The sequence below is a fragment of the Pongo abelii genome, chromosome 19, assembly GCF_028885655.2.
Source record: "Pongo abelii isolate AG06213 chromosome 19, NHGRI_mPonAbe1-v2.0_pri, whole genome shotgun sequence".
Classification (NCBI taxonomy): Eukaryota; Metazoa; Chordata; class Mammalia; order Primates; family Hominidae; genus Pongo; species Pongo abelii.
The window spans coordinates 93,873,250-93,898,331 of NC_072004.2; the positions used below are offsets into that span (position 1 = coordinate 93,873,250).

At 53.2% G+C, this 25,082-nt stretch overlaps 1 protein-coding gene across 1 annotated transcript in view; it reads right to left on the reverse strand.

Moving 5' to 3' along the window:
• DNAH17 (dynein axonemal heavy chain 17) overlaps positions 1-25,082 on the reverse strand; it is a 156,276-nt gene that overhangs the window by 17,194 nt on the left and 114,000 nt on the right. Inside the window, exons 57-72 of the mRNA XM_063718301.1 lie at positions 22,766-22,999; positions 21,480-21,644; positions 20,153-20,248; positions 19,776-19,993; positions 18,993-19,200; positions 18,557-18,672; positions 15,649-15,841; positions 15,293-15,528; positions 14,178-14,300; positions 12,297-12,501; positions 11,510-11,674; positions 11,084-11,224; positions 10,251-10,421; positions 6,315-6,437; positions 5,381-5,574; positions 1,162-1,310 (exon numbers count right to left, since the gene is read on the reverse strand). Of these exons, the coding sequence (XP_063574371.1) occupies positions 1,162-1,310; positions 5,381-5,574; positions 6,315-6,437; positions 10,251-10,421; positions 11,084-11,224; positions 11,510-11,674; positions 12,297-12,501; positions 14,178-14,300; positions 15,293-15,528; positions 15,649-15,841; positions 18,557-18,672; positions 18,993-19,200; positions 19,776-19,993; positions 20,153-20,248; positions 21,480-21,644; positions 22,766-22,999 (2,737 nt within the window). The remainder of the gene's footprint in view (positions 1-1,161; positions 1,311-5,380; positions 5,575-6,314; positions 6,438-10,250; positions 10,422-11,083; positions 11,225-11,509; positions 11,675-12,296; positions 12,502-14,177; positions 14,301-15,292; positions 15,529-15,648; positions 15,842-18,556; positions 18,673-18,992; positions 19,201-19,775; positions 19,994-20,152; positions 20,249-21,479; positions 21,645-22,765; positions 23,000-25,082) is intronic.

The following is a 25,082-nucleotide window of genomic DNA, read 5'->3' on the forward strand; positions in this document are numbered from 1 at the left end:
GTCTTGAACTCCTGACCTCAGGCGATCCACCTGCCTTGGCCTCCCAAAGTGCTGGGATTACGGGTGTGAGCCACTGTGCCTGGCCTCACTTTTTTTTTGAGGCAGTCTCACTCTGTCACCTAGCCTGAACTCCACTCCCCAAGCTCAAGTGATCCTTCTGCCTTGGCCTCCAGAGTAGCTGGGACCACAGGCATGCACCACTATGCCCAGCTAATTTATAAAATTCTTTGTAGAGACAAGGTCTCCCTATGTTGACCAGGCTGATCTTGAACTCCTGGGCTCAGGTGATCCTCCTGTCTCAGACTCCCAAAGTTCTGGGACTACAGCTGTGAGCCACTGCACCTGGCCGACTTCATGCTTTTTTTTTTTTTTTTTTTTTTGAGACAGGGTCTTACTCGGTCACCCAGGCTGGAGTGCAGTGGCTTGATCACGGCTCACTGCAGCTTCAACCTTTTGGGCTCAAGTGATCTTCCCACCTCAGCCTCGCAAGTAACTGGGACTACAGGCGTATACCACCATACCTGGCTACATTTTTTTGTACGTTTTGTAGAGACGGGGTTTTGCCATGTTGCCAAGGCTGTTCTTGAACTGAACTTCTGTGATCAAGCGATCCGCCCACCCTGGCCTCCCAAAGTGCTGGGATACAGGTATGAGCTACCGTGCCCGGCCTGCTTCACTCTTTTTTAATCGAGGGATACTATTCCACCGTATAGATCCACCACATTCTGTTTATCCACTTAACCATTCATCAGTTAATGGACATTTGGGTTGTTTCTGCCTTTTGGCTATTATGAATGAACGTTTGTGTAGAGTACTTGCTTGAACACAAATTTAAATTTCCAATTCTTTTGGGTGTATACCCAGGACTGGAATTGCTGGGTCATGTGCTAATTCTATATGTAACTTACTGAGAAACCACCAGACTGTTTTCCACAGCAACGGCCCCATTTTACATCCTCTCAGCAACCTACAAGGGTCGCAGTTCTCAGGCCTCACAACACGTGTTATTTTCCTGTTCTTGATCATTCCCATCCTACGGGCGTGAAGCAGCGTCTCGGGTGTGAAGTGGTGTCTCGTGTGCTTTTGGTGTGCATTTTCCTGGTGCCTGGTGATGCTGACAATACTCCGTCTTTGAGAACATCACTTGCCTGCTACACTTACCCAGGGCTTCCACGTCTTTCAAGGGGTCAACCCCCGGGGAGAGGATGAAGAATATTGGCGTGGAGGGGCTGCTCTCCTCGTAGGACTTAGAAAACTCAACGCTCCGGCCTTCCACGAACTTGCTGCCCATCTTTTCCTCCACGAAGTTCCTAGGGGTGGAGTGCATCAGAGGCAGCGGAACCTGAGGCTCTGGGCCAGGGCGGGGGGCTTGGGGTGGGCTGTGGCCCAGGCAGGAGGGCCATTTTTTGGTGGACTTTCTTCAGCGGGACAAGGCCTGTGGCAGGAGAGCAGTCTTTACCGGTCTTTCCTTTCTGCGAGGGATTGGCCTTGTTTGCCCCGGGCACCCTTTCTTTCCCGAGGGGCCCTGCACTGTGCTCCTCCTTGGAGCAGTCTAAGCAGGTGCAGGGAGAGGCCAGCCTTGGAAGGCACCCAGGGTCAACTGTGGGGGGTGGGGGGGCTGAGGAGGAAGGAAGTTCAGATTAGAGCAAAGCTTTGGTGAGCCTAAAAAAGTCAAAGAAAAAAGCCACTTCAGATGATATAAACATCTCTCTCTACAAAAGCCCCCAAATCTTTCTAACATGACCCCAATAAGTCTGGGGTCAGTCGGGGTCTCGGCTAATCCTCCCATGGAGGACCTAGTGATGTTCTGGTGATCTTTGGATCAGGTGTCTGCCTTTCTCCTGTGATCACAGAGGCCTGAGCTTACTGTATGTGGAAAGAATGAATCACCTGAGCTAAGATTAGTAAACTTGCCAGTGCAGTGGCTCACGCCTGTAATCTCAGCACTTTGGGAGGCCAAGGTGGGCAGATCACTTGAGGTTAGGATTTTGAGACCAGCCTGACCAACATGACAAAACCCTCTCTACTAAAAATACAAAAATTAGCCAGGCGTGGTGGCACAGGCCTGTAATTCCAGACACTCAGGAGGCTGAGGCAGGAGAATCTCTGGAACCCAGGAGGCAGAGGTTGCAGTGAGGTGAGATGGCGCCATTGCACTCCAGCCTGGGCAAGACAGCGAGACTCCATCTCAGAAAAAAAAAAAAAAAATTGTAAGATTTTAGTGGCCAGCTGGTCTCTGAGAGGAGGACAAATGGCCGCATCCCAAGGGGTGAGAACTGCTCGTCCCTGGGCAGGTGAACGCCCGAGTGCTCCGAGTCTGGGTTGACTTTCAGAAGGGTCTGCTCACACTCAGGCCGCCCAGCACGCACCTCAGCTCCTCTGGTTCAACCAGGAATCAGCCGGCTAGTGCCTCTCCATGCCCTTGGGACTTTCTGGGGACACCTGGATCTGCTATTCCTTTCTCTGCACTGGCCTTCGCTGGCTTCTCTCTGGTGTCCTGAACTGGGGCCAGCCTCAGGCAAGGGTGGGGAGGAGTTGCACCTCCTGAAGGCCCCCAATTCTTTTCAGGCCTCTGGAATGGACCCAGACCCTAGATGCTGTGATCCTTGTCTAGGAAGGAACTTCCAGAACATATGAAGTCCTGCCCCTAGGCAGGAATGACTCTAGATCATCTTTGCTAATTACTTGGCCAGGCCAAATGGTCATCGGCTGTGGATGAATTAATGACGCGGAAGCACGCATGCCGGGTTCCAGTCAGGCGGAAGCACGCATGCCGGGTTCCAGTCAGGCGGAAGCACGCATGCCGGGTTCCAGTCAGGCGGAAGCATTATGCATGCCGGGTTCCAGTCAGGCGGAAGCATTATGCATGCCGGGTTCCAGTCAGGCGGAAGCACGCATGCCGGGTTCCAGTCAGGCGGAAGCACGCATGCCGGGTTCCAGTCAGGCGGAAGCATTATGCATGCCGGGTTCCAGTCAGGCGGAAGCATTATGCATGCCGGGTTCCAGTCAGGCGGAAGCACGCATGCCGGGTTCCAGTCAGGCGGAAGCATTATGCATGCCGGGTTCCAGTCAGGCGGAAGCATTATGCATGCCGGGTTCCAGTCAGGCGGAAGCATTATGCATGCCGGGTTCCAGTCAGGCGGAAGCACGCATGCCGGGTTCCAGTCAGGCGGAAGCATTATGCATGCCGGGTTCCAGTCAGGCGGAAGCACGCGTGCCGGGTTCCAGTCAGTCAGGCGGAAGCACGCGTGCCGGGTTCCAGTCAGTCAGGCGGAAGCACGCGTGCCGGGTTCCAGTCAGTCAGGCGGAAGCACGCGTGCCGGGTTCCAGTCAGTCCGGCGGAAGCACGCGTGCCGGGTTCCAGTCAGTCAGGCGGAAGCACGCGTGCCGGGTTCCAGTCAGGCCTCACCACCTCTGACATGCAGGCTTTGACAAAGGAGCGCTGGAGCCGGCTGGTGACAGCTTGCAGCACACCCCGGCAGCTTGCAGCAGACCCTGGCAGCTAGTGCAGCCGGCCACAGAGGAAGCACTTACACCATGGAAACTGGCACGTGCTGTGCGTCAGGGTTTGTGGTGCGAGCCCGGGGGTGGCCTGGCCTGCCCTCCCAGTGCCTGTGACCTGAGCGTGGAAGTGTTCCCACGGCTGCCAACGTTTCCAACAGTGCCTGACACGAGACACCCTTGGCCAGTGCTGGCTTTGTTGTTAGTCACGTCTGTTTCGATCTCCTTGCTTTTAAGCGACCCCCTCCCTATACAATCAGGACAGTAAATCTGCTTTGCTCCACGTCATAGAAATGTGAAACATGTCAATGCTGAGGGATGATCTGGGCTCACGGGTGTTTGGGATGGTCCAGGCCACCGCAGAGCACGCAAATGCTTCCGCAGTGGGTGGCTGTTTCCTTCTTTGAGATGGCCAGAGTGCAGTCACACAGGCTAAACTTAGGCGATTCTCAGAAGCTCTCAGGAGACGGGGAAGCTCACCTCACCTCATCCTCTAGACGAGGAATCGGATGCACACTGGGTCTGGTGACCCAAACATCCAAACATGCTGCATGCTCCCACAGGAGAGGGTGATCCCGCTGCGATGGCTGAGGGACCTTTACCTTGGCCTTTCCCAAACTCTGACCCCCGCTTCCTCCAGCTCTGAGTCCGGGACGCAGCTGGCATTCTCCCTGGACCTCACTGCTTTCCTGTATCACAGAGACTTCAGGCTGCATTCCGCCCCCTCCTCCCCACCGCCCTCAGTCCCTGTCCTCTCCTATTGGAGGAAAACAAGGCAAAAAAAACTCACTCCTGGTAGTTAGGCCTCTGCTTTGTCAGAAGGGAATTCTTTTTATTTTATTTTAATTTTGAGGCAGGGTCTTGCTCTGTCGGCCAGGCTGGAGTACAGTGGCGCAATCTTGGCCCACTGCAGCCTCCACCTTCCGGGCTCAACCGATTCTCCCACCTCAGCCTCCTGAGTAGCTAGGACTACAGGAGCCCGCCACTGCGCCCGGCTAATTTTTAGACTTTTTGTAGAGATGGGGTCTCACTATGTTGCCCAGGCTGGTCTCAAACTCCTGGGCTCAAGTGATCCTCCCCAAAGTACTGGGATTACAGGTGTTAGCCACCGCACCTGGCCATCAGAGGCTAATTCTATGAGGGACATGAGTGTCTTTCAGGAAACCTGGCTGCTTTCAGGCTACTTGGAGAAATGAAAAGGGAAGAAGCCAGACAGGCCACAGGTGCTCTGAGGACGGACCCCAAGCTCGTTTCTGTGCTAAACGTCACCTCCTTCCTTTAACAGCCCATCCTTCCAACAGGGAAGAGTTTCAGGTCTGGAGAAATTGTTGGTGAAATCAGAACAGTTCTTTTGCAAACTAGCCATATTAATATACTTTGATTGACTTTATGTTTTGCCACAGAGGTACTCAAAGTCCTCGAATGCTGATGGTTTTGCCATTGTTTTCTCCCTCAAAACATCCTAAAAGGACCCCATTTTTATGGCCTCGGTGCATATTCACGTCCACACTTGACATCTTACTTTCAATCTAGGAGGCTCATGTGGGGAGTTCCTCTCATGTATCACAGGGCACCCCTCCCTCAGTCAGGTTAGCGGGGGACAAGGGGCTCCCCTAATGATACTCTGAGACATTAAGGATTAACAAGAACTCAGGACTGGAGTCTGCAGCCTGGGGTGGAATCCTGCCGGTCCTCGAAGAACTTTGTGTGAAATGATTTAGTCCCTCTAAGCCCTGTTTTGTTTCTATGTAAAATGGGGAGAAGAAAGAAGTTCAGGGGATCAACTCAAGTCCACAGATTGTCTAGCACAGCAGCTTGGTCAAGCTTCCATCAGGCCTGGGCCTCGGGGGCGGGGCCGCTGGCGCAGCGGGACACTCACTGGATGGCGTAGGTCATGCGGTCCGGTCGCATGCAGCGCACCATGCACAGCTTCTGCAGGGCCGTCTTGTTCTTCCACTCCTTGGGGAAGATCTCCTTCTCCGGGGCTTCCGACTCCACCAGCTTTTTCCAGCGCTTGGCAGATCCTTCGATGTCACTGTCCAGGTTTTTGAACTCATCCATCTCCGAGAGGGCCTAGGGGCAGAGGCAGCGGGCGCTGTGACTCTTCCCACTTACCCGGGTCCCGAGAGCCTTCCTGTACAGTTCATTCAAGGAGGAGAGGCCATTGCCCTCCGAGGAAACTGGGGCTCTGGGATAAGGAAGCCCAAGAGGCCAGCCACCAAAGCACGAGCTGTCCGTGCCCAGCTCAGGCATCCCAGGACAGTGCCGAGAGCCTCCTCGGCGGGGTCCAACCTGGGGACATGAGGCATGGGAGGGGCTAGGGGCTGCTTCTCTAGGGGTCTCTAGAAATGGGGCCATTCTAGCTCAGGGGACGACCTTCTTCAGGTCTTTTTGAACAGACCTTGAGACTCGAGGGTCCCTGACCGTGTCCAGGAATCTGAAGAACAAACTTTTCACTTGCCACTTCCCTTACACTGGGAGGAGGGGAGGCTGGGGTAGGAAGGGAGGTTGAGGGAGGGATGGTAAGAGGCCCTGAGGCCTCTTCTGGCCCCCAGAGGATGTCAGTCTCTGCTTGCTGTGTGCAGGTCTCAGGGACCTAACACATGTCACGTTCCCCATAGGAACGCAGAGCTATCTGTGAGCTGGCAGCCAGCCCATCTTGGTCTCCATCCCTATCTGTGGGGCCTCCTTGCTTTACTGAATTTTATGGGCCACAGAGCCTGGTATTCTGGCCTTGTAAACATCCACAGCATCAGCTGGAAAGGCTCCATGGCAGGAAGAAAGCACAACGTGTTCAACATCTAAAGACGAACCTTGATCCCACCCCAGCCTTGATGCTGCAGGAAGTCCACTGGTGAGACCACTCCGGCCTTAAAAGGGAACCGCAGGAGGAAATCCAGCTCCACTGGGTTCAGCTCCTTCTTCATGGACAGGACCTGGGGGAACATGGAGGTGTACACACTTAATGCAGCCAGTAAAACATCGGCAGCCCTGAAGAAGTGCGCTGGACCCGAAGAGGAATTCACACTCCCGGCCTGCAGGGGGCGCCCTGTCCTGCCCCTTTGGGTTGGGGTAAAGTTTTGTCTTCACCTTGTCTCGCTTTTTAAGTTATGAAATACACATACCATAAAATTGACTATTTTGGCCAGGCACAGTGGCTCACGCCTGTAATCCCAGCACTTTGGGAGGCCGAGGGGGTGGGGGTTGCGGGGGGAGGGGGGTGGATCACTTGGGGTCAGGAGTTCAAGACCAGCCTGGCCAACATGGTGAAACCCTGTTTCTACTAAAAATACAAAAAAATTAGCCGGGCGTGGTGGTGCACGCCTGTAGTCCTAGCTAGTCGGGATGCTGAGGCAGGAGAATCACTTGAACCTGGGAGGCAGAGGTTACAGTGAGCCGAGATTACGCCACTGCACTCTAGCCTGGGCAACAGAGTGAGACTCTGTCTCAAAAAAAAAAAAAAAAAAAAAAAAAGGACAATTTTTATTTTAGTGTACAATTCAGTGGCATTTCACATATTCACAGCATCGTGCAACCGTCAGCACTCTCTAGTTCCAGGACTTTTTTGTTACCCCCTCGCCCTTTAAGCAGCCACTCCCCATCTCCCCTCGCCTCTGAGAGCTGCTCATCTGCCTTCTGCCTAGGGATGCCCCTGTTCTGGATGCTTTGAATAAATGGAAGCACACAACGTGCCCCGTTTGCATCTGGAATCTTTCACTTAGCGTGATGCTTCTGAGGTTCATCCACATTGTAGATGTGTGAGAACCTCCTTCCTCTGTAAGGCCGAGTAATATCCCATTCTTGAATATAACCACGCTGGTGTTCTCCATTCATCTGCTGATGGATAGCGGGTCGTTTTGGCTGTTGTGAATTGATTGGCTTTGTTGATTTTTTAAATTTATTTTATTATTTATTGTTATTTATTTTTTTGAGACAGAGTCTCACTCTGTCACCCAGGCTGGAGCGCAGTAGCACAATCTCAGCTCACTGCAACTTCCACCTCCTGGGTTCAAGCGATTCTCCTGCCTCAGCCTCCCAAGTAGCTGGAATTACAGGTGTGTGCCACCATGCCTGGCTAATTTTTGCATTTTTTGTAGAGATAGGGTTTCACTGTGTTGGCCAGGCTGGTCTTGAACTACTGGCCTCAAGTGATCTGCCCGCCTTGGCCTCCCAACGTACCAGGATTACAGGTGAGAGCTACCACGCCCAGCCTTCTTGTTGTCTTTGAGAGACAGGGTGTTGCTCTGTTGCCCCAGCTGGAGTGTAGTGCTGTGATCATAGCTCACTGCAGCCTTGAACTCTTGGGCTCAAGCGACCCGCCCATCTCAGCCTCCCAAGTAGCTGGGACTACAGGCGTGCATCACCTCACCTAGCTATTTTTTTGTGGAGATGGGATCTTGCTATATTGACTGGGCTAGTCTCAAACCACCTCAAGTGATCCTCTTGTTTTGACCTCCCAAAGTGTTGAGATACTAGGCATGAGCCTCAGTGCCCGGCCTCATCTGGCTTTTGGCTGCTGTGATTAATGCTGTTGTGAATGCTGGTGTACAGGAATCTGGACAGATGCCGGACTTTGGCTGCTGCGATTAATGCTATTGTGAATGCGGTATACAGGAATCTGGACAGATGCTGGACACCTGTTTACAGGTCTTGTGGGTGTGTGCCCAGAAGTGGAAGCCTGGGTCATATTCCATGCCATCTTGTCACTTGTGCATGCCGGCCCTCTGGACCTCCTGTGGGCAGGGTCTGGGTCATTTTAAAGTGGTGTATTGGGCAGCTAACCTGGCACCCTCTATCTCAGATGGGCAGCAGGTGGCTGGGAGCAGGGGCAATGGCCACTGCCATCTCCTCAGTCAAGTGCCCAAAGGGTCTGTTTTTCAGATCCCATAGAGAGTTTCTTCCTGAGCCGGACTCTTTCTTTTGGTCAAACAAAACGTTCTTTGGGACCAAAGAGAATGCTTTCTACCCTGGAAAATTAGGGGGAGCACTGAGGAACTCTTATCCTGTGACCTCTCGGCCAGGAGAAAATCTCATAGTGAACCTATGATTCAGAGATTCACATGTAAAAGGAACCTTCGTAATATGGACGCCATTGGTTCAAAGTTTGAGTTTGAATTGAAAGCTAGGCTTACACTGATGCGCAACCTGTTTATACAATTAGTGTTGCCTAGCCTGGGCAATGTAGCAAGACTCTGTCTCTTTAAAAACATTAAAAAAAAATTAGGGCTGGGTGCGGTGGCTCATGCCTGTAATCCCAGCACTTTGGGAGGCCGAGGCTAGCGGATCACCTAATGTCGGGAGTCCGAGACCAGCCTGACCAACATGGAGAAACCCCGTCTCAACTAAAAATACAAAAATTAGCCGGGCATGGTGGCACATGCCTGTAATCCCAGCTACTTGGAAGACTGAGGTAGGGGAACTGCTTGAACCCGGGAGGTGGAGGTTGTGGTGGGCTGAGATTGCACCATTGCACCCCAGCCTGGACAACAAGAGCAAAACTCCATCTAAAAAACAAAACAAAACAAAAAACAGAAAAAAAAAAAAAATTAGCCAGGCACAGCAGTGTACACTTGTATTCCCAGCTACAGGGAGGTTGAGGCAGAAGGATCACTTGAGCCCAGGAGTTCAAGACCAGCCTGGGCAACAGAGTGAGACTTTGTCTCTACTAAAAAATAAATAAATAAATAAATAAAAAATAAAAAAACTGAAGAATTAGCCTAGCATGGTGGCACATGCCTGTAGTCCCAGCTACTGAGGAGACAGAAGTGGGAGGATTGCTTGAGTCCAGGAATTCAAGGCTACAGTGAACTATGATTGCACCACTACACTCTAGCCTGGGTGACAGAGTGAGATTCTGTCTCAAAATAGCAGCAGTAGCAACAACAACAAAAACTAGTGTTTCCAACCATACTTATGGCACAGTGTAAAGGAAATTGCAGAGGGGCTGTACTATGGTTTGAATGTGTTCCCCAAAAAGCATATGTTGGAAACTGAATCCTCAGTGCAGCAGTGTTGGGAGGTGGGGTCTGAGAGGCAACTGGGCCGTGACAGCAGAGTGAATGGCTTAATACCATGATCAAGGGAGTGGGTCTGTTACACAAGGAGTTTGGCCCCTTTTGTGCTCTCTCTCACCCTCTAGCCTTCCACCATGGGATGACACAGCAAGAAGGCCCTTGCCAGATGCCAGCACTTTCATATGGAACTTCCCAGACCCCAGGACCATGAGAAATAAATTTCTATTGTTTATAGATACTCAGCCTTGGGTATTCTGTTATAGCAGCACAAAACAAATTAAGACAGGCTGTTTAATCAATTTCAGAGAATGCAGATCTTTAAATATTTTAGCAGGACTGTATAAACAGGAGGAATATTTGTTTATTCATACACTTATTTCTTAAGAAACATCACTCACCCCACAGTGGGCTAAGCACTAATGCAGGACTATTTACTCAGCACAACTTACATGTAAAATGAATTTCCTTGTGAAATTCTCCTTAAAACACCACCCCTTCACTAGCTCCCACTGGAATACTGTGCCAGCTTCCCGAATATCAACTAAGAGAGCCCCAGGCCTGTTCCACATCAGGCATCTCAGACTTTATAATCACCTGGGTATGTTGCTAAAATGCGGATTTTTAATCACCAGGTTTGGGTGGGGGCCCAAGAATCTGCCTTTCCACAAAGCTCCCAGGGGTCACTGACACCGCTGGTCCACGGGCCACACTAGGAACAGTGAGGCCAGACATTACCTGAAACGTAACTTGTGCCAGGAAAATGAGTTTGTCCCTCTCGAAGAGCCCCCGGGCCGTGTACATGTAGACGGAGTAGGTGATCTCGTCCGTCAGGTTGATCACCCGCTGCTTCACCTCATTGGCAGGGGTGGTCCTCTGGATGGCTTTCTCAAACACCACATTGAAGGCCTGGGAATCCGCCACCGAGAGCCGTGGAGGTGTACAGAGATGGAGCCCGTCACCGCTCCCCGCCACCACTCCCTGCCACCTGTGGTGGCCCCCAGTTTGTTTTGTTTGAGACAGAGTCTCGCTCTGTCGCCCAGGCTGGAGTGCAGTGGCATGATCTTGGCTCACTGCACCCTCTGCAGTGAGGGAGGTTGCAGTGTTCAAGTGATTCTCCTGCCTCAGCCTCCCAAGGCACATACCACCATACCTGGTTAATTTTTGTATTTTTAGTACAGACAGGATTTCACCATGTTGGTCAGGCTGGTCTCGAACTCCTGACCTCAGGTGATCCACCTGCCTCGGCCCCCCATGGTGCTGAGATGACAGGCATGAGCCACCATGCCAGGCCATCTAGTTTGTTTTGATTGGGTTGTGGGTGCCTGGAGGCACCAGGGGAAGAGCAGGGAGGAGAGAGCAGCTCATACCCTCTCCTGGGGAGAATGGGTGTAGGACTGATGGGGGCCCCTGGCTCCCCCTCTTCCAGCCCCATCTGCAGGCTGGACCAGGTCTGCCCTCTGAGGGTGGCCCTGGCACTGCCTGATGGCTGTGCGGGCAACAGGCCTGGCTGTAGAGCCCAGATGCAGCCCCACCTTAGGGAGGCACCCAGCCCCAGCTGCAGGGCACACCTTGAGGGAGAACTGGTAGATGGGGTTGATTTTGTTGAGGTCGTTCAGTATGAAGTAGAGCAGAGATGCCCTCTCTGCAGCCGGGCGGTAGTTCTCTCTTGCTTCATTGATTTTAACTTCTGTGATTTTTGCCTCCACCACCTCGACACAAACAAAAGGGGTTTGAATAACACAGCAGATGGGCAGTGCCATGAGCAGGTGGACTTATTCCCAGCCACCAGCCTCGCTCCCTGGGAAGCCACCCAAGGGCTCTCAGCAGCAGCTGGGTACAGGATGGGAGCCCGGGCCCCTTCTCCTGCCCTGGGCCCACTCGGGCACATATGACTGAAGCTACTTTTCTCCTTGCTCATGGGGGAGGCACCGATCGCCCGTGGCCCAGCCTCCCATGGCCTGGCTGCCAGGACACGTCACCGAGGCAGCTCTGACCTTCTCCTCGATCTCGCTGGCTGTATGCTTGGTGGTCTCCAGATTCTCCACCAAGGCGGTGTCTCCCAGAAAGTTCCCCGACGCAGCCGACAGACGGGCCAGGAGCGAATCTTCCAACTCTTTCAGAACAATCTTAAATTCGTTTTGAGACTTGGTGAGGTTCGCCTGCAAGGGGAGGTGCAGTTGTCACTGTATTGCCAGGCTCTGTCCACCGGGCACCCGGGCCTCCCTCAGGTGGCCATGTAGCTGAGCCAAGGCCCAGGCTTTGAGCGGGAGGAACGAGCTCAGGGCCTGGAAGGGGCTGCAGAAGCGGAGCCCCTGGAACCTCAGAGAGGCCCTGGCCCTGCTCCCAGCCTCGAGGCTTCCTGTAACGGAGACTATGGGGGCAGAACGGGGACAGGCGGGCCTGAGCCTCCTGAGCCCACGCACATGGCTGAAACAGCCAGACACGTGGCGGGCACAAGGGCTGGCAGCCAGGCCATTCTTGCAGGGCAGCCCTTTGGAGCTTAGAGCCCCCTGAGGACTGCTGTGACTCATGTTCTTTAAGCAAAGCAGTCATGTGACTTAGAATTAAATTTGAGAGCTGGAAGAGGGGACAGCTGGGGAAAGAAATGACCCATCCTGTCATATGAGAAGCTGCGATGCCCCGGGACACACTGAGGCACCTTCAGAGAGAAGCAACAACACACACTGGGCTGGTGGCCCTGGTCGGGGACCCTCATGGTGACCCGGCCCCCTCTGCGTGGGACAGCCCCTCCTCCCGTGTGACCGACCTTGAGGCCGTTACCTTCAGCTGTTCTAGATCTGGGCGCTCTTTGGCCACCACAGCAGCCAAGAGTTGGTCCTCGAGTCCATCCCTGGTGACCAGGAAGTTGATGAGGGTGCACTGAGCCTGCATCTCTGGCTTGTAGTGTGGGTTGAAGTACTTGGTGTGCAGGATCAGGCGGAACTTGGGGTGGTACTCCACCTCCTTGTCGCCGATCTTAATGTACCTGGTGGTTGGTGGAGGAAAGGGTTAGTGGGCCTCCCAGTGACCAGGGGAGAGGAACACAAGTACAGATCACCTTTCATCCTAGCCCCAGGCCAGGCCGCCACCTTGAACCCTCCTTCTGGTCCCTGGAAGAGCACTGCACCTTTCTTGTCTGTTCCTCCTCCCCAGATTGTGACATGGGCCCTTCTGGGAGATGCACCTGCTCTTTCCTTGGGTGATCAGGCTCATCTTTGCAGCAGAGTTTACACCCCTCTGGCTGCACACTGTGCTCCCCTGGGAGCCCTGACCGAAACCCTCTGCTTGGCCTCCACCCAGACCCATTTGCAACATCATTCCATTCTGGAAGCTCCCAGGACTGCAACCCTGGGTCTGCTCATCCACTGTGGGGGGCGCTTCTCTCCAGCTCTACACCCTGCTCTCCCCTCTTTGTAGTTGGGCTCACTTTGAGGGGTCTCTGGCTAGCTCAACCCCTCAGCACTTACACCAGGCCCTTCCCAGAGTCTAGGACCTCCGCATATTGATTTGCCACCCCGTTCTGGGTTTCTGCATGCGTCTCTGCATTTAAAGGTGGCTTCTGTCAGCTCTGACATTTACATTTTTAAAGTAGATTTAATTTTTTAAAACTGTAAAATGAATAATACAAGCTCCATGCATCAGCTGATGAGTGGACAAATAAAATGCGCCCAGCCACACATGGAAAATGATTCTGCCATAAAGAGGAATGAAGGACTGACACATGCGACCACGTGCATGACCCCAAAAAACATGCTAAGTAAAGGCTGGGTGTGGTGGCTCCTGCCTGTAATCCCAGCACTTTGGGAGGCCAAGGCAGGTGGATCACCTGAGGTCAGGAGTTCGAGATCATCCTGGCCAACATGGGGAAACCCTGTCTCTACTAAAAATACAAAAATTAGCTGGGCATGTTGGTGTGTGCCTGTAATCCCAGCTACTTGGGAGGCTGAGGCAGGAGAATCACTTGAACCCAGGAGGCAGAGGCTGCAGTGAGCAGAGATCGTACCACTGGACTCCAGCCTGGACGACTGAGCGAGACTTCGTCTCAAAAAACAAACAAAAAATGCTGAGTAAAAAGAGCCAGACACAAAAAAGACACACGTTGCTTGATTCTATTCAGAGGAAATGTCCAGAATAGGCAAATCCACAGACACAGAGAACAGACTAGTGGGTGTCTAGGGCTCAGGAGGGAGGGGAATGAAGAAGAAGAGTGGGTACAGGGCTTCCTTTCGGGGTGGTAAAAATGTGCAACTGGACAGATGTGTTTGTACAACATCGTGAGTGTACCAAATGCTCTTGAATTGTGCACTTTAATGTGGTTAATTTTATGTGAATCTCATGTGAATTTTTAAAGGTAATACAGTCCCAAGATTTGCAAAATGCCAAAGAACAGAAAGAAGAAAGACGTCACCCTCAAGTCTCCCCATCTGGAGGCGATCACTGATAAAATGTTGGCGGAGATATTCCTAATTGGGATGTGGCCCCTCTTTCCAGTCGTTCCTTGGGAGCTGGGGGTTCCTTCCCACCAGCAGGCATTTTGTAAAAGCCCTTGCTGCTTACCAGGGAAGCAAAGGAAATTCCGGGCGTTTCTCTACATGCGCACACCCAGGCCTCGGGCCTGAAGATGTTTACCTGGCTCAAGCCACGGAGGTGGAAACAACTCACTTTCCCTTTTTAATCGTGTTCCTGCCCAGTAGAGGGTCCAGCACGGGGTCCACGGTTTCGCCGATGTTCTCAATGAGCAAGGTGTCCCCTTCCGAGATGGCCTGCTCGATGACATCCAGGTAGCTGCGGGCACAGCACGGAAGCTGGTTCACGGCAGAGGGCCTCGCGATGGAACAGTGCGCACGCGCCGACCAGCAGCCCCTGCCCTCTGAGCGAGATGGCGCCAAGCAAGGGCTGACCTAGGAGCCCACAACTTGTTCCCAACAGCTCGCCCTTTCCTGAAAGGAGCTGAGGGGCTTCTTTGTAAACTGCCCCTGTGCTCTTATGGGAGTAGAGATGAAAATGGAAAGAGTTTTGCTTTTTGAGACAGGGTCTCATTCTCTGGCCCAGGCTGGAGTGCAGAGGCGTGAGCAGCGTTCACTGCAACCTTGACCTTGGCCTCCCAGGCGCAAGTGATCCTCCCATCTCAGCCTCCTGAGTAGCTGGGACTACAGGCTCCTGCCACCACACCAAACTAGGTTTTTTTTTTTTTTTGAGAGATGAGGTCTCATTCTGTTGCCCAGCCTGGTCTCAAACTCCTGAGCTCAAGCGGTCCTCCTTCCTCAGCCTCCCAGAGTGCTGAGATTACAGGTATGAGCCACCACGCCTGGGCTGGAAGCAGCTTTGAGTAGCTTTATGGCCACAGAGGCAAATGTTTTCATATCCACCCGCCACTGGATTTTCCAGCACCGCTAGGAAGGCAGGGCATCACTGTACTTGTGTCATTACAGCCATTGTTTCTCAACTGTGATGAGAACACAGACCACGAGACCCAAGAACATGACCAGCCTCAAACCTCCCAGCCAGCAAATGGCAAAGCAGGAGGCAACCCCAGGCCTGAGCCTCCATCTCACTCTCCTTTCCCTACAGGAGCAGCAGGTGATGGGGAAAGGGGAAGGGAAAAGAGCTCCTCATTTCATTCTTTACTACTGCTGCTGTTCCCCAAGACAAATTTAAAACCTGTGGGCTAGTACTTGTATTTAAAGACCCACCCATCCATTGAACAAATGTGGAATGCCTAAGGTGCATTTCCAAGCAGAGGTGGGCTTTGGCCCAGGTCCTGCGCCCACACACACCTCTTCTGTCCCAGGCGGATGGCTTTCAGTTCACTCCTGTATTTGTTTTTGATCCACTTGATTCCTTGGAGCTGGGCGTCCACGATCAGTGGCCACCGCTCGGTGTTGCACAGGATGGTGGCATTCTCGGTGGACATGCGGTCGCTGGGGAGGCCCTGGTTGTTCCAGGTGGCCACATCTGCATCATCTGTCAGCAGGCTCAAGGGATCCAGGCCATTCGTGATCGGGATGGGGACCTGACCCGGGAGGCACACTTTCTTAGATCTCCTGACCTCGTGATCCGCCCGCCTCGGCCTCCCAAAGTGCTGGCATTACAGGCGTGAGCCATCTCGCCCAGCCAGGACTCCACTCCTTACCTTTAAGTTACGTATGTAAGGGATCCAGAATTTCTCCATCAGCTCATTCCGGTATTTCTTGGTGAAGTAGCCCACGTAGGATACGAAGGCAGAGATGAGCAGGACATCCCCACACAGCGTGACCCCCTGGCTCCTGAAGTTCTCCACGGACTCAGCCCAGCGGATGTTTTCCGATGCTAATCCCCCCACCAGCCTGAAGCGGAACGAGAGAGAATAAAACATGTTTGCATAAGTGAGAGAACTGGACCAGACAAGCCTCCACCTCTGCACCTCTGTGAATCTTCAGAAGTGTCTGCACCTGGCTCAGTGGCTCAACGATGAAAATGCTCTTGGGGAGTTTTTGTGAGGAAATGCTTTAGAGAAGCCCAAATCATGCTTTGTGGCCGTGTGTGGTGGTCATGCCTGCAATCCCAGCACTTTGGGAGGCTGAGGTGGGGGGATCACTTGAGGTAAGGGGGTCGAGACCAGCCTGGCCAACATGGTGAAACCCCGTCTCTACTAAAAATATAAAAAACTAGCTGGGTGCGTGGCCCATGCCTGTAGTCCCAGCTATTCAAGACGCCAAGGCAGGAGAATTGCTTGAACCCGGGAGGCGGAGGTTACAGGGAGCCGAGATTGGGCCACTGCATTCCAGCCAGGGTGACAAAGCAAGACTTCGTCTCAAAACAAAAACAAAAAACTCCTTGGCAGCCCTTAGGAATGCTGTGTTTCCTCTTCCCAAGTCGCCCGCATTGACACCCAAGTTGCCTGCATTGACACCCGGCTATGGCTGATGCCATTTGATTGCCTCTCCCCTGTGCTGAAGATGCCGCCAGACACCACAGAGCACCGTCTCGACCAGCTGGTGACAGAGCCCGGGTGAGGACCACGGTGGCCACAGAACGATGTGGCATCCAGAAGGCACCTGGTCCTGCATGGAGCGGGGACTCCACAGTGCACCTCGTGCTTCTCAGGCTACCAGCTTGAGGACTGGTCCCTGATCTTCAGAGGCGCACCATGGGTCTGAGAGCGTTGGCATGTTTGTTGCAAGTCCAGGTTTCCTGTTAGGGCCACTGAGGGTCTGTCTGTGGCACCATCTGAGCAGCCCTTACTTCCCAGTGACCTAGAGATCACTTGGATTTGGCAGGTGAGGTTAAATCCCTCATACCTGGGGCACTACCCTGAAGGCCAGCCTCATACAGCCTGGGGCACTCACGGCTGACAACTGGCCCATCGCTGCCAGCCACCCACTGAGGAGGAGAAAACACAGCTTGCAGGCCTGGAACAGACTCAGCCCCAGGCTCTGCTGAGGCTCCAGGTGCTCCCCTGTGAGAACAGGAAAGGCACACTCCCGAGCTGCATTGTTCAGCAGGCAGCTGCCAGCCCTGGGGCTCCCAAACACTGGGACCATGGCAGGTCTGCTCTGAGATGTGCTCTGTGTTAAAAGGCATGAAGGGGCCGGGTGCGGTGGCTCACGCCTGTAATCCCAGCACTTTAGAAGGCCGAGGCAGGTGGATCACCTGAGGTCAGGAGTTCGAGACCACCCCGGCCAACATGGTGAAACCCTGTCTCTACTAAAAATATAAAAATTAGCCGGGTGTGGTGGCATGCATCTGTGGTCCCATCTACTCGGGAGACTGAGGCACAAGAATTACTTGAACCCAAGAGATGGAGGTTGCAGTGAGCCAAGATCGTGCCACTGCACTGCAGCCTGGGTGACAGAGTGAGACTCCATCTCCAAAAAAAAAATTAAAAAAAAAAAAAAAAAAAAAAAAGACATGCAGAGTGTCAGGGCTCAGGGTGAAAACAAGCAGAGGAAATACCTCATTGATAATTTTTATATTAGTTACGTGTTGAAATAATATTTTGGATATTTGGGGTTAAATAAAATTATAACTATTTCTTTGTACTTAAACAATTTTTTTTGTAGAGATGGGGAGATGGGGTGTCACTATGTTGCTCAGGCTGGTTGCAAACTCCCACCTCAGCCCTCCAAGTGCTGGGACTACAGGTGCGCACAGCCATGCCTGGCCTTTTTTTTTTTTAGACAGTTTTACTCTTGTTGCCCAGGCTGGAGTACAATGGCACGATCTCGGCTCACTGCAACCTCCGCCTCCTGGGTTCAAGTGATTCTCCTGCCTCAGCCTCCCAAATAGCTGGGATAACAGGCACCTGCCACCACACCCAGCTAATTTTTGTATTTTTAGTAGAGACGGGGTTTTTACCATGTTGGCCAGGCTGCTCTCGAACTCCTGTCCTCAGGTGATCCACCCACCTTGGCCTCCCAAAGTGCTGTGATTACAGGCGTGAGGCACTGCGCCCGGCTTGTCTGGCTAATTTTTGTATTTTTAGTAAGATGGGGTTTCGTCATGTTGGCCAGGCTGGTCTCGAACTCCTGACCTCCAGTGATCTGCCAGCCTCGGCCTCCCAAACTGCTGGGATTACAGGCGTGAGCCACTGCACCCAGCCAGCCTCTGTGCTTTTTAAATGTGGCTGCTGGAAAAGTTAAGGTGACACATCCACATCTGGCACCTGGCATTATATCCCTAGTGGACGACACTACTCTGGAGCCCCAAACCGTGATGTAATCCGTGAAATGACTGTCCACTGGCGCAAAATGACTCTGGAAGCCACGTGGTGGCTGAGAGTGGGTTATGACTGAGTAATGCCCCAGATCAAGCCCCGTGGGACCCAGTGTCCCAGGCCAGTGTGGGTTACTTGGAACCACGCGACAGGGCATATTTTGTGGAGGCCACTGACTATGCAAGAGGCCAAGTTTTATCCTAATTACTTTGAGCTCAAGAAGTGAAAGTGGCAACCTGGCTGCTTCCACCTGGGCTCCCTCCTCTTCCTCCCAAGGCAGGTGCATGGGCTTGTCCCTCTCAGGGGGTCTGAGAGCAGGAGGGTGGTCTCGGGGAAGAGCCGATACCTGTTCGCCAGTAAGATCACCCTGTTCGTGGCATCGGCCTCTTGCTGACACTTGATTTTCTCAGCTGTTGCTTTTTCAAACGCTGAGGTTAGGTTGCTCAGGTTGGCGTTAAGTTCCTGCAAAACCAAGTTGGAAAGCCGCTGGAAAACCCCACTAGGCATCTCTAGCACCCTGCAGCGGCAGCAGGGCTGGGCCCTGTGAGCGTTCAGTGTGGAAGAGGCTTCCATAAAGGCTGAGAGCCCTCTGGAGCATGGAGGCCAAGGACACCAAGCAGCTCCCGGCACCATCTGGCCCCTGCCTCTGGCTGCATCCTCTCTCACTGCTGAATAATTCACGACGGCGGGCCGTGCCAACCCATTTTCAACAGAGGTATTGACCGGCAGCGCGAGCAAGTGACTCTGGTGTTTCGCAGGGACGGGAGCGAGCCGGCACTTACGGCAATCTTGTTTTTGATCCGGGACAGCTTCTCTTGCGCCTCTGCCAGCTCTGCATTAGCCTCCTCCAGTGCCTGCCTCTTGGGCGCCACGTCGCAGTAGACCTCGTAGAAGCGGACGATGTTGATGCACCAGGAGCACAGGCCGGCGGCGGCCGTGGACTTGGAGCGGATGAACTCGGGGTCGAACGTCGGGTTGCCTTGGTAGGGCCTAGCGAGGGAACACCAGCGGGCCGGAGTCGTCACCCTGTCCTGCTCCGGCAAAACGGGCTCAGAGAGGCTGAGTGTCTTGCCCAGGGTGGCACAGCTCTGGAGGGGCAGCGCTGGGATTCACACACTCAGGCTGGCCCTAGAGGCCACCCCCCACCGGCTCTGCTCTCCCACTCCCATTACCCCACAGTGGCATTGCCCAGTTTTCCAAGTCGGCACCAGGAGACTGAAACTATAAGGTTAGATGGATGAGACGCAGAAGAGATGATGTGGCAGGTGTTACATTTTGGGGATGGTATTCATGTGTGCAATGCATGTACTTGTGTGGTCAGCTGTTCTCACAGGTGCCGCTGACCTCTTAGGGCCTGGCCGGCCTCTCTCTCAGACCTGTGACCTGAGGGTTCCCGCTGCTGAGCTTGTCAGCTGTGTTCTTGGGGCGCTGTATGGGGAAGGGGCTGCCTAGATTTTGAGCCACAGGCCCCAGGAGCCTGAGGCCACGCTTCACCTCAGCACTCTGCCTTGGCCTGATGGAGAATCGGAGGGAAGCCCTGGCCGTGAGGCCCAGCCCCGACTCACTTGAAGGCCTTCAGGCAGGCCTCGGGGATGTGCTCCTTGTCAAACTTCTTCAGGGAGTCTAGGAAGGTGTCCACCTTGCCCATCATGATCTTGGCCGCCTTCCAGCTCTTGTCCTTGGGGATCTTGCCCCCAGGCGCAGTCAGAATCATGACGGCGGCGGTGACGTTGACCACGGCGTCTGGTGGGGACCCAAAAGACTTCAGCTCTGTCAGGTTGTTCTGCATATAACAGACAGGATGAGTCCGATGGAAGTTTGGACCGGGTCCTCGGCGATGCCCCAAGGAAGCCGCCATGAGTGTGTCACCACCCACGCCAACAGCGAAGGCAGCTTCCTCTCCAACCAGGCCGGGGTCCCCTTTCTTTCCCTCCCCCTTTACCTTATTCAGAGTGTCCAGAGCCTCCTGGGCTGCCAGCAGGGCCGGTTCTGCTTTGGCCAGGTCTGTTTCACAGGCCTTTTGCTTCTCAGTGACATTCTGGAAGGAAGACGGACAGAAGAGGTTACTGCAGGTCTGTCCGTGTGCCTGTGGGGGCGTGTACATGCATGTGTGTGCATGTGTGTACATGTGTGCATGAGTGTATGTGTGTGCATGCGTGTATGTGCACATGTGCATGTGTAGGCAGCAGTGGCGAGGGGCAGCCCAGGCCCCAGCAGGTCTGAGCTCCACAAGAGAGGCTGCCCCTCCAGCCACCACTCATTTGCTGCATTTGCTGACTGTGCTGCTTTGCCGACATCCCTCCGTGTGTGCTTGGCCCCTGTCTGGAGCCCACCTTCCTCCCTGCCTCCTCTGCTCTGCCCCACAACGCTCAGGTCAGAACGAGCAATGCCTTGGCAGTTGGGTGGAATTCTGGAATGGAAACTATTCCTTCTATTGGCTTGAGCTTCCAAGACTGGAGGGGAAATCCAGGGGCTACTGAGACCACCTTGACTTTGCAGTCCTGTTTCTGGGGCTGTTTCATAATCCATCCAAAATGGAACATCTCAGAGTGTATAGCTCACCCACCTCTAAGAAAGTAGCACCTCCCTCATTCATGCACATACTCATTCATTCACTCAGGAGACAGTGGGCAATGACTGGAATGCTCCTAAATAATTACACAGATGTGGGACTGATGACCAAAAAAGCACCCAGGGAGGGGTGATGAGAAGCTGCACCAATGATGCTGTGACCTTCAGGCTCCAAAGATGATGAAGACGCTCCCTCTAAGCAGTGGTTCTCAACCTCAGCCACCCCCCAAACCAGCAAGGAGCCCACCCCCAGGCCAGTAACATCCTACCCTCTGTGGGGGGCCCCAGAGCCGCACGTCTGAGGACCAGGCTCCAGTGAGGTCTTCTTAACCCCTCCCATGCTCACGGATCGTGGGCATTTTGTTGACATGCAGGCCCCATTGAGCAGAGCTGAGCTGGAGCCCGAGAGCCTGCATTTCTCACAAGCTCCTGGTGAGGCTGCCACTGTGGGCTGGGGGCTGAACATGGAGGAGCTCGGCCACGAGGATGGGAGTTTTCTAAGGAAAGCCTGCTTCAGAGTGGGGGCCTTCCCTGGGAGAGACTCCTTTGGGGGTCCCACTGGTTTAGGAACCTTGTCCTTCTATGTAAGTCTCAGCCTTGCCCACGCCTGTCAATGGCACCTGACCACATGGGGAAGCCCGGGAGGCCTGGCCAGTGCAGCAGCCTTCCCGAGGCCACGCTGGGCTGCCTTCACCTACCTTATTGATGACCTCGACCTTGACTTCTTCCTGGTCAGCAATGGCCTTCTCTTTGCTGACCTTCTCGGCCTCGATGCCGACCACCTGGATCAGTTTATCTGCGCTCTCATTCTTCTGCGTGAGCTCAGCCTCCTGAATCGCCAGCTTGGCTTTCAAGTCATCCACCTGGGGAAGGAGAAACCGAGAAACAGCAAGCGTGGGCCTCAGCCAACACATGCTGCTCCGCACTGGGCAGACGAGGGGTGGGAGCCACAGAGGGGCAGAACGGCAGGGCTGTGTCTTAACGACTCCCAGTGACTCATTTTGGAGAGTCTTTTCAATATCTTAAAAGTAAGTATTGAACCCTGACTGCGTACACAGGGTCAAAAGTATGAGACATTCCTGGTGCTCAAAGGAGTTGGCAAGGTGACTGAATAGAAAAATATCAACTGCAGCCTGGGCAACAGAGTGAGACCCTGTCTGTATAAACAATAAAAAAAATTAGCAAGGCATGGTAGCCTGTGCCTGTGGTCCCAGCTACCTGGGAGGCTGAGGTGGGAGGATCGCTTGAGCCCAGGAAGTCCAGGCTGCAGTGAGCCATGATTGCACCACTGCATTCCAGCTTGGATGACAGAGCGAGACTCTGTCTCAAATGCCAACTGAGTTGCAGTGCTGAGCAGGGCTGGCCAGGGCCCCTCCAGGCTGGTGGGAGAGTGACAGCGAGAGTTTGGGAGGGGGGCAGGGGTGCGAAAGCTCCCCCGGAAGCAAGTGGGAGGTCCCAGTCTGTTCACAACTCCAGCAGGGAGGTGGCAGCTATTTTCAGGCCCCCTCACACGGTGTCAATGGTAGGCAATAAAGATGAAGGAGCCGGGACTGCACGATGGAGGAGGCTTGAAGCAGGCAGAACCCTTAAAGATCAATACGGTGTGGAGGAAAGGATCCAGGGAGGTTTTTGAGCCAGGCCCCATGGTATGAATGGCATTTACGAATGAACAAATGCATTTTTATTGACTGCACTGGGCATGATGATCAAATCTCACCAGACACGGGGCAGCTGCCATCCCCTGTGTAATGCGCCTCCATACGATCAACATCGTGAAAGCATTTTGAGTCTGTTTTTTTGTTATGACAAGTATACTAACTCTAGCATAGGAGTGAATGCTTCTCAAAGGCAGGAAGTGTGCTCATCTTACTTTAGGCAGTGCTGAGCCCCGGTGTGACCAGCCCGTAGATGCCTGTGACAGTAGCAGCTCCTGCGAGGCCTCCAGGGGACTCACGGGAGCTGGCAGCCAGCCCCTCTCTCCTACCTGGGAAGCTGTGCTCTGCAGCTTCATCAGGCCATTCTCCAGCCTCTCGATTTTGGCAACAAGTTCCGTTCTCTTCTTGGCCAGCAGGTTCTGGTACAGTTTGATCTGCTCCAGAAAGGTTTTGGGTGTGGTGTAGTTGTAGCGCCTCTCGGTAGCCAGGTACACCCTGGACATCTCGTTGACGGTGGTGTGCACGTAGGACATGAAGAAGCTGATGGAGGCCTTGACTTCCCACTACAAAGATGAGACAGCCAGTCATCCCTGGGACACCATCCTGCAAATCAGCAAAGTGGGGCTCCCCGGACTCACCAGGGGCCCTGGACAAGATGCCCCAAGACCGCTCTCAACCTCAGTGTCTTCAACTGCCCAAAGGGGCTCCTGAGAGCAACAAATCCTGGGGCCCTTGTGGGCACTGCACCATGGAAGGGTTTAACTCAGTGCACAGGACACAGCAGAGCTTATTATCATTATCTGACACACACACGCATACATGCACACACATGCATACACGCACACACACGTATATGTGCACACATTCACATACCTGCATCTACACACATGCACACGCATTCACATACCTGCATATATACACGTGCACACACATTCACATACCTGCATATATGCACGTGCACACGCATTCACATACCTGCATTATGCACGTGCACACGCATTCACATACCTGCATATATGCACATGCACACACATTCACATACCTGCATACCTGAAAAAGTACAAGGCTGAGAATATGTTTTCATATCCCAGGTAATTCTGCAAATATTTATTGTTCATTACCAAGGCCGGGTCCTGGGATTTAGAACCTGTTTCCCCAGCCCTTTGGGCCTGCCCACCTACGTGAAGGCAGGCACTGGGAGCTTTGCCCCAGAAGTTGTCTCAGCAATGTTAATTTTAATTCAGGACGTTTTGAAAAGTAATGAATTCATCCAACACACACATTTCAGGATGTATATATAGTGCTGGTGGTGGGGCCAATGCCTGTTTCTAGGAAGTCTCCGCCTTGGGAACTAGAAACCCAGATCTATGCTCCAAGGGACACCTTTGAACTGCAGAGTTCCTGGGAGTGGCTAATCTCATAAAATGAATGCTCTAATGGCAAGCAGGCTTTTTTTCCCATCTTTAAAAACTAGGAAAAAGAGAAGCTAGTTTCAGGTTTATTCTTTTTTTGAGACGGAGTCTCGCTCTGTCACCCAGGCTGGAGTGCAGTGGCGCGATCTCGGCTCACTGCAAGCTCTGCCTCCCGGGTTCACGCCATTCTCCTGCCTCAACCTCCCAAGTAGCTGGGACTACAGGCACCTGGCACCACGCCCGGCTAATTTTTTTTCTATTTTTTTAGTAGAGACGAGGTTTCACCATGTTAGTCAGATGGTCTCGATCTCCTGACCTCGTGATCCACCCGCCTCGGCCTCCCAAAGTACTGGGATTACAGACGTGTGCCACCGCGCCCGGCCTGTTTCAGGTTTATTCTATTTTACTTAATAACTGAATATGTGTTCAAAAGAAACAAGAGATGGTAATAAAGGGAGGTTTATTCCAAGGGCTGCTCATCCCCACTACTGAGTTGGTCAAAAGTGAGCCAGGGTTTATGGGTAATTTCCAGGCAAGCATTGAGCTCAAACAGTGAACATGGGCACCATCTTTCACTGTTTTTTGTTTTTTTTGACATGGAGTCTTGCTCTGTTGCCCAGGCTGAAGTGTGGTGGCACAATCTCGGCTTACTGAAACTTCCACCTCCCGGGTTTAAGCAATTCTCCTGCCTTAGCCTCTGGAGTAGCTAGGATTACAGGCATGCACCACTACACCCGACTAATTTTTTATATTTTTGGTAGAGACGGGGTTTCACCATGTTGGCCAGGCTGGTCTCGAACTCCTGACCTCAAGTGATCCGCCCGCCTTGGCATCCCAAAGTGCTGGGATTACAGGCGTGAGCCACCGCCCCCGGCCCTGGGCACCATCTTTCAATGAAAAGAGACTGCAAGAGAATGTCGGACTTGTCATTTCCCCTGAGGTGCATGAGGCAATGCGTGTGCCCTTGTGTATACTTATCCCAGCAAATACAGGCTCTCCAGCCAAGTGCTCGAGGCAAGGCAGAAAGCCTGAGTGGCCCGATCTGTCTGCACGCTGCGTGTCCTCAGCCCTCCTGAACTGGCCCTGGAGCCTTGGCCAGGCGGGGGCTGATTGGAAACCACCCCTCCCTGGCACAGGATTGCAGGACAATGAAACAAAAAAACCCAACAGCCCACCTTGGTTTACAATTCTGATGGTGTGTTGATCATGAATTTTTTAGCGCCAATTTTGATTT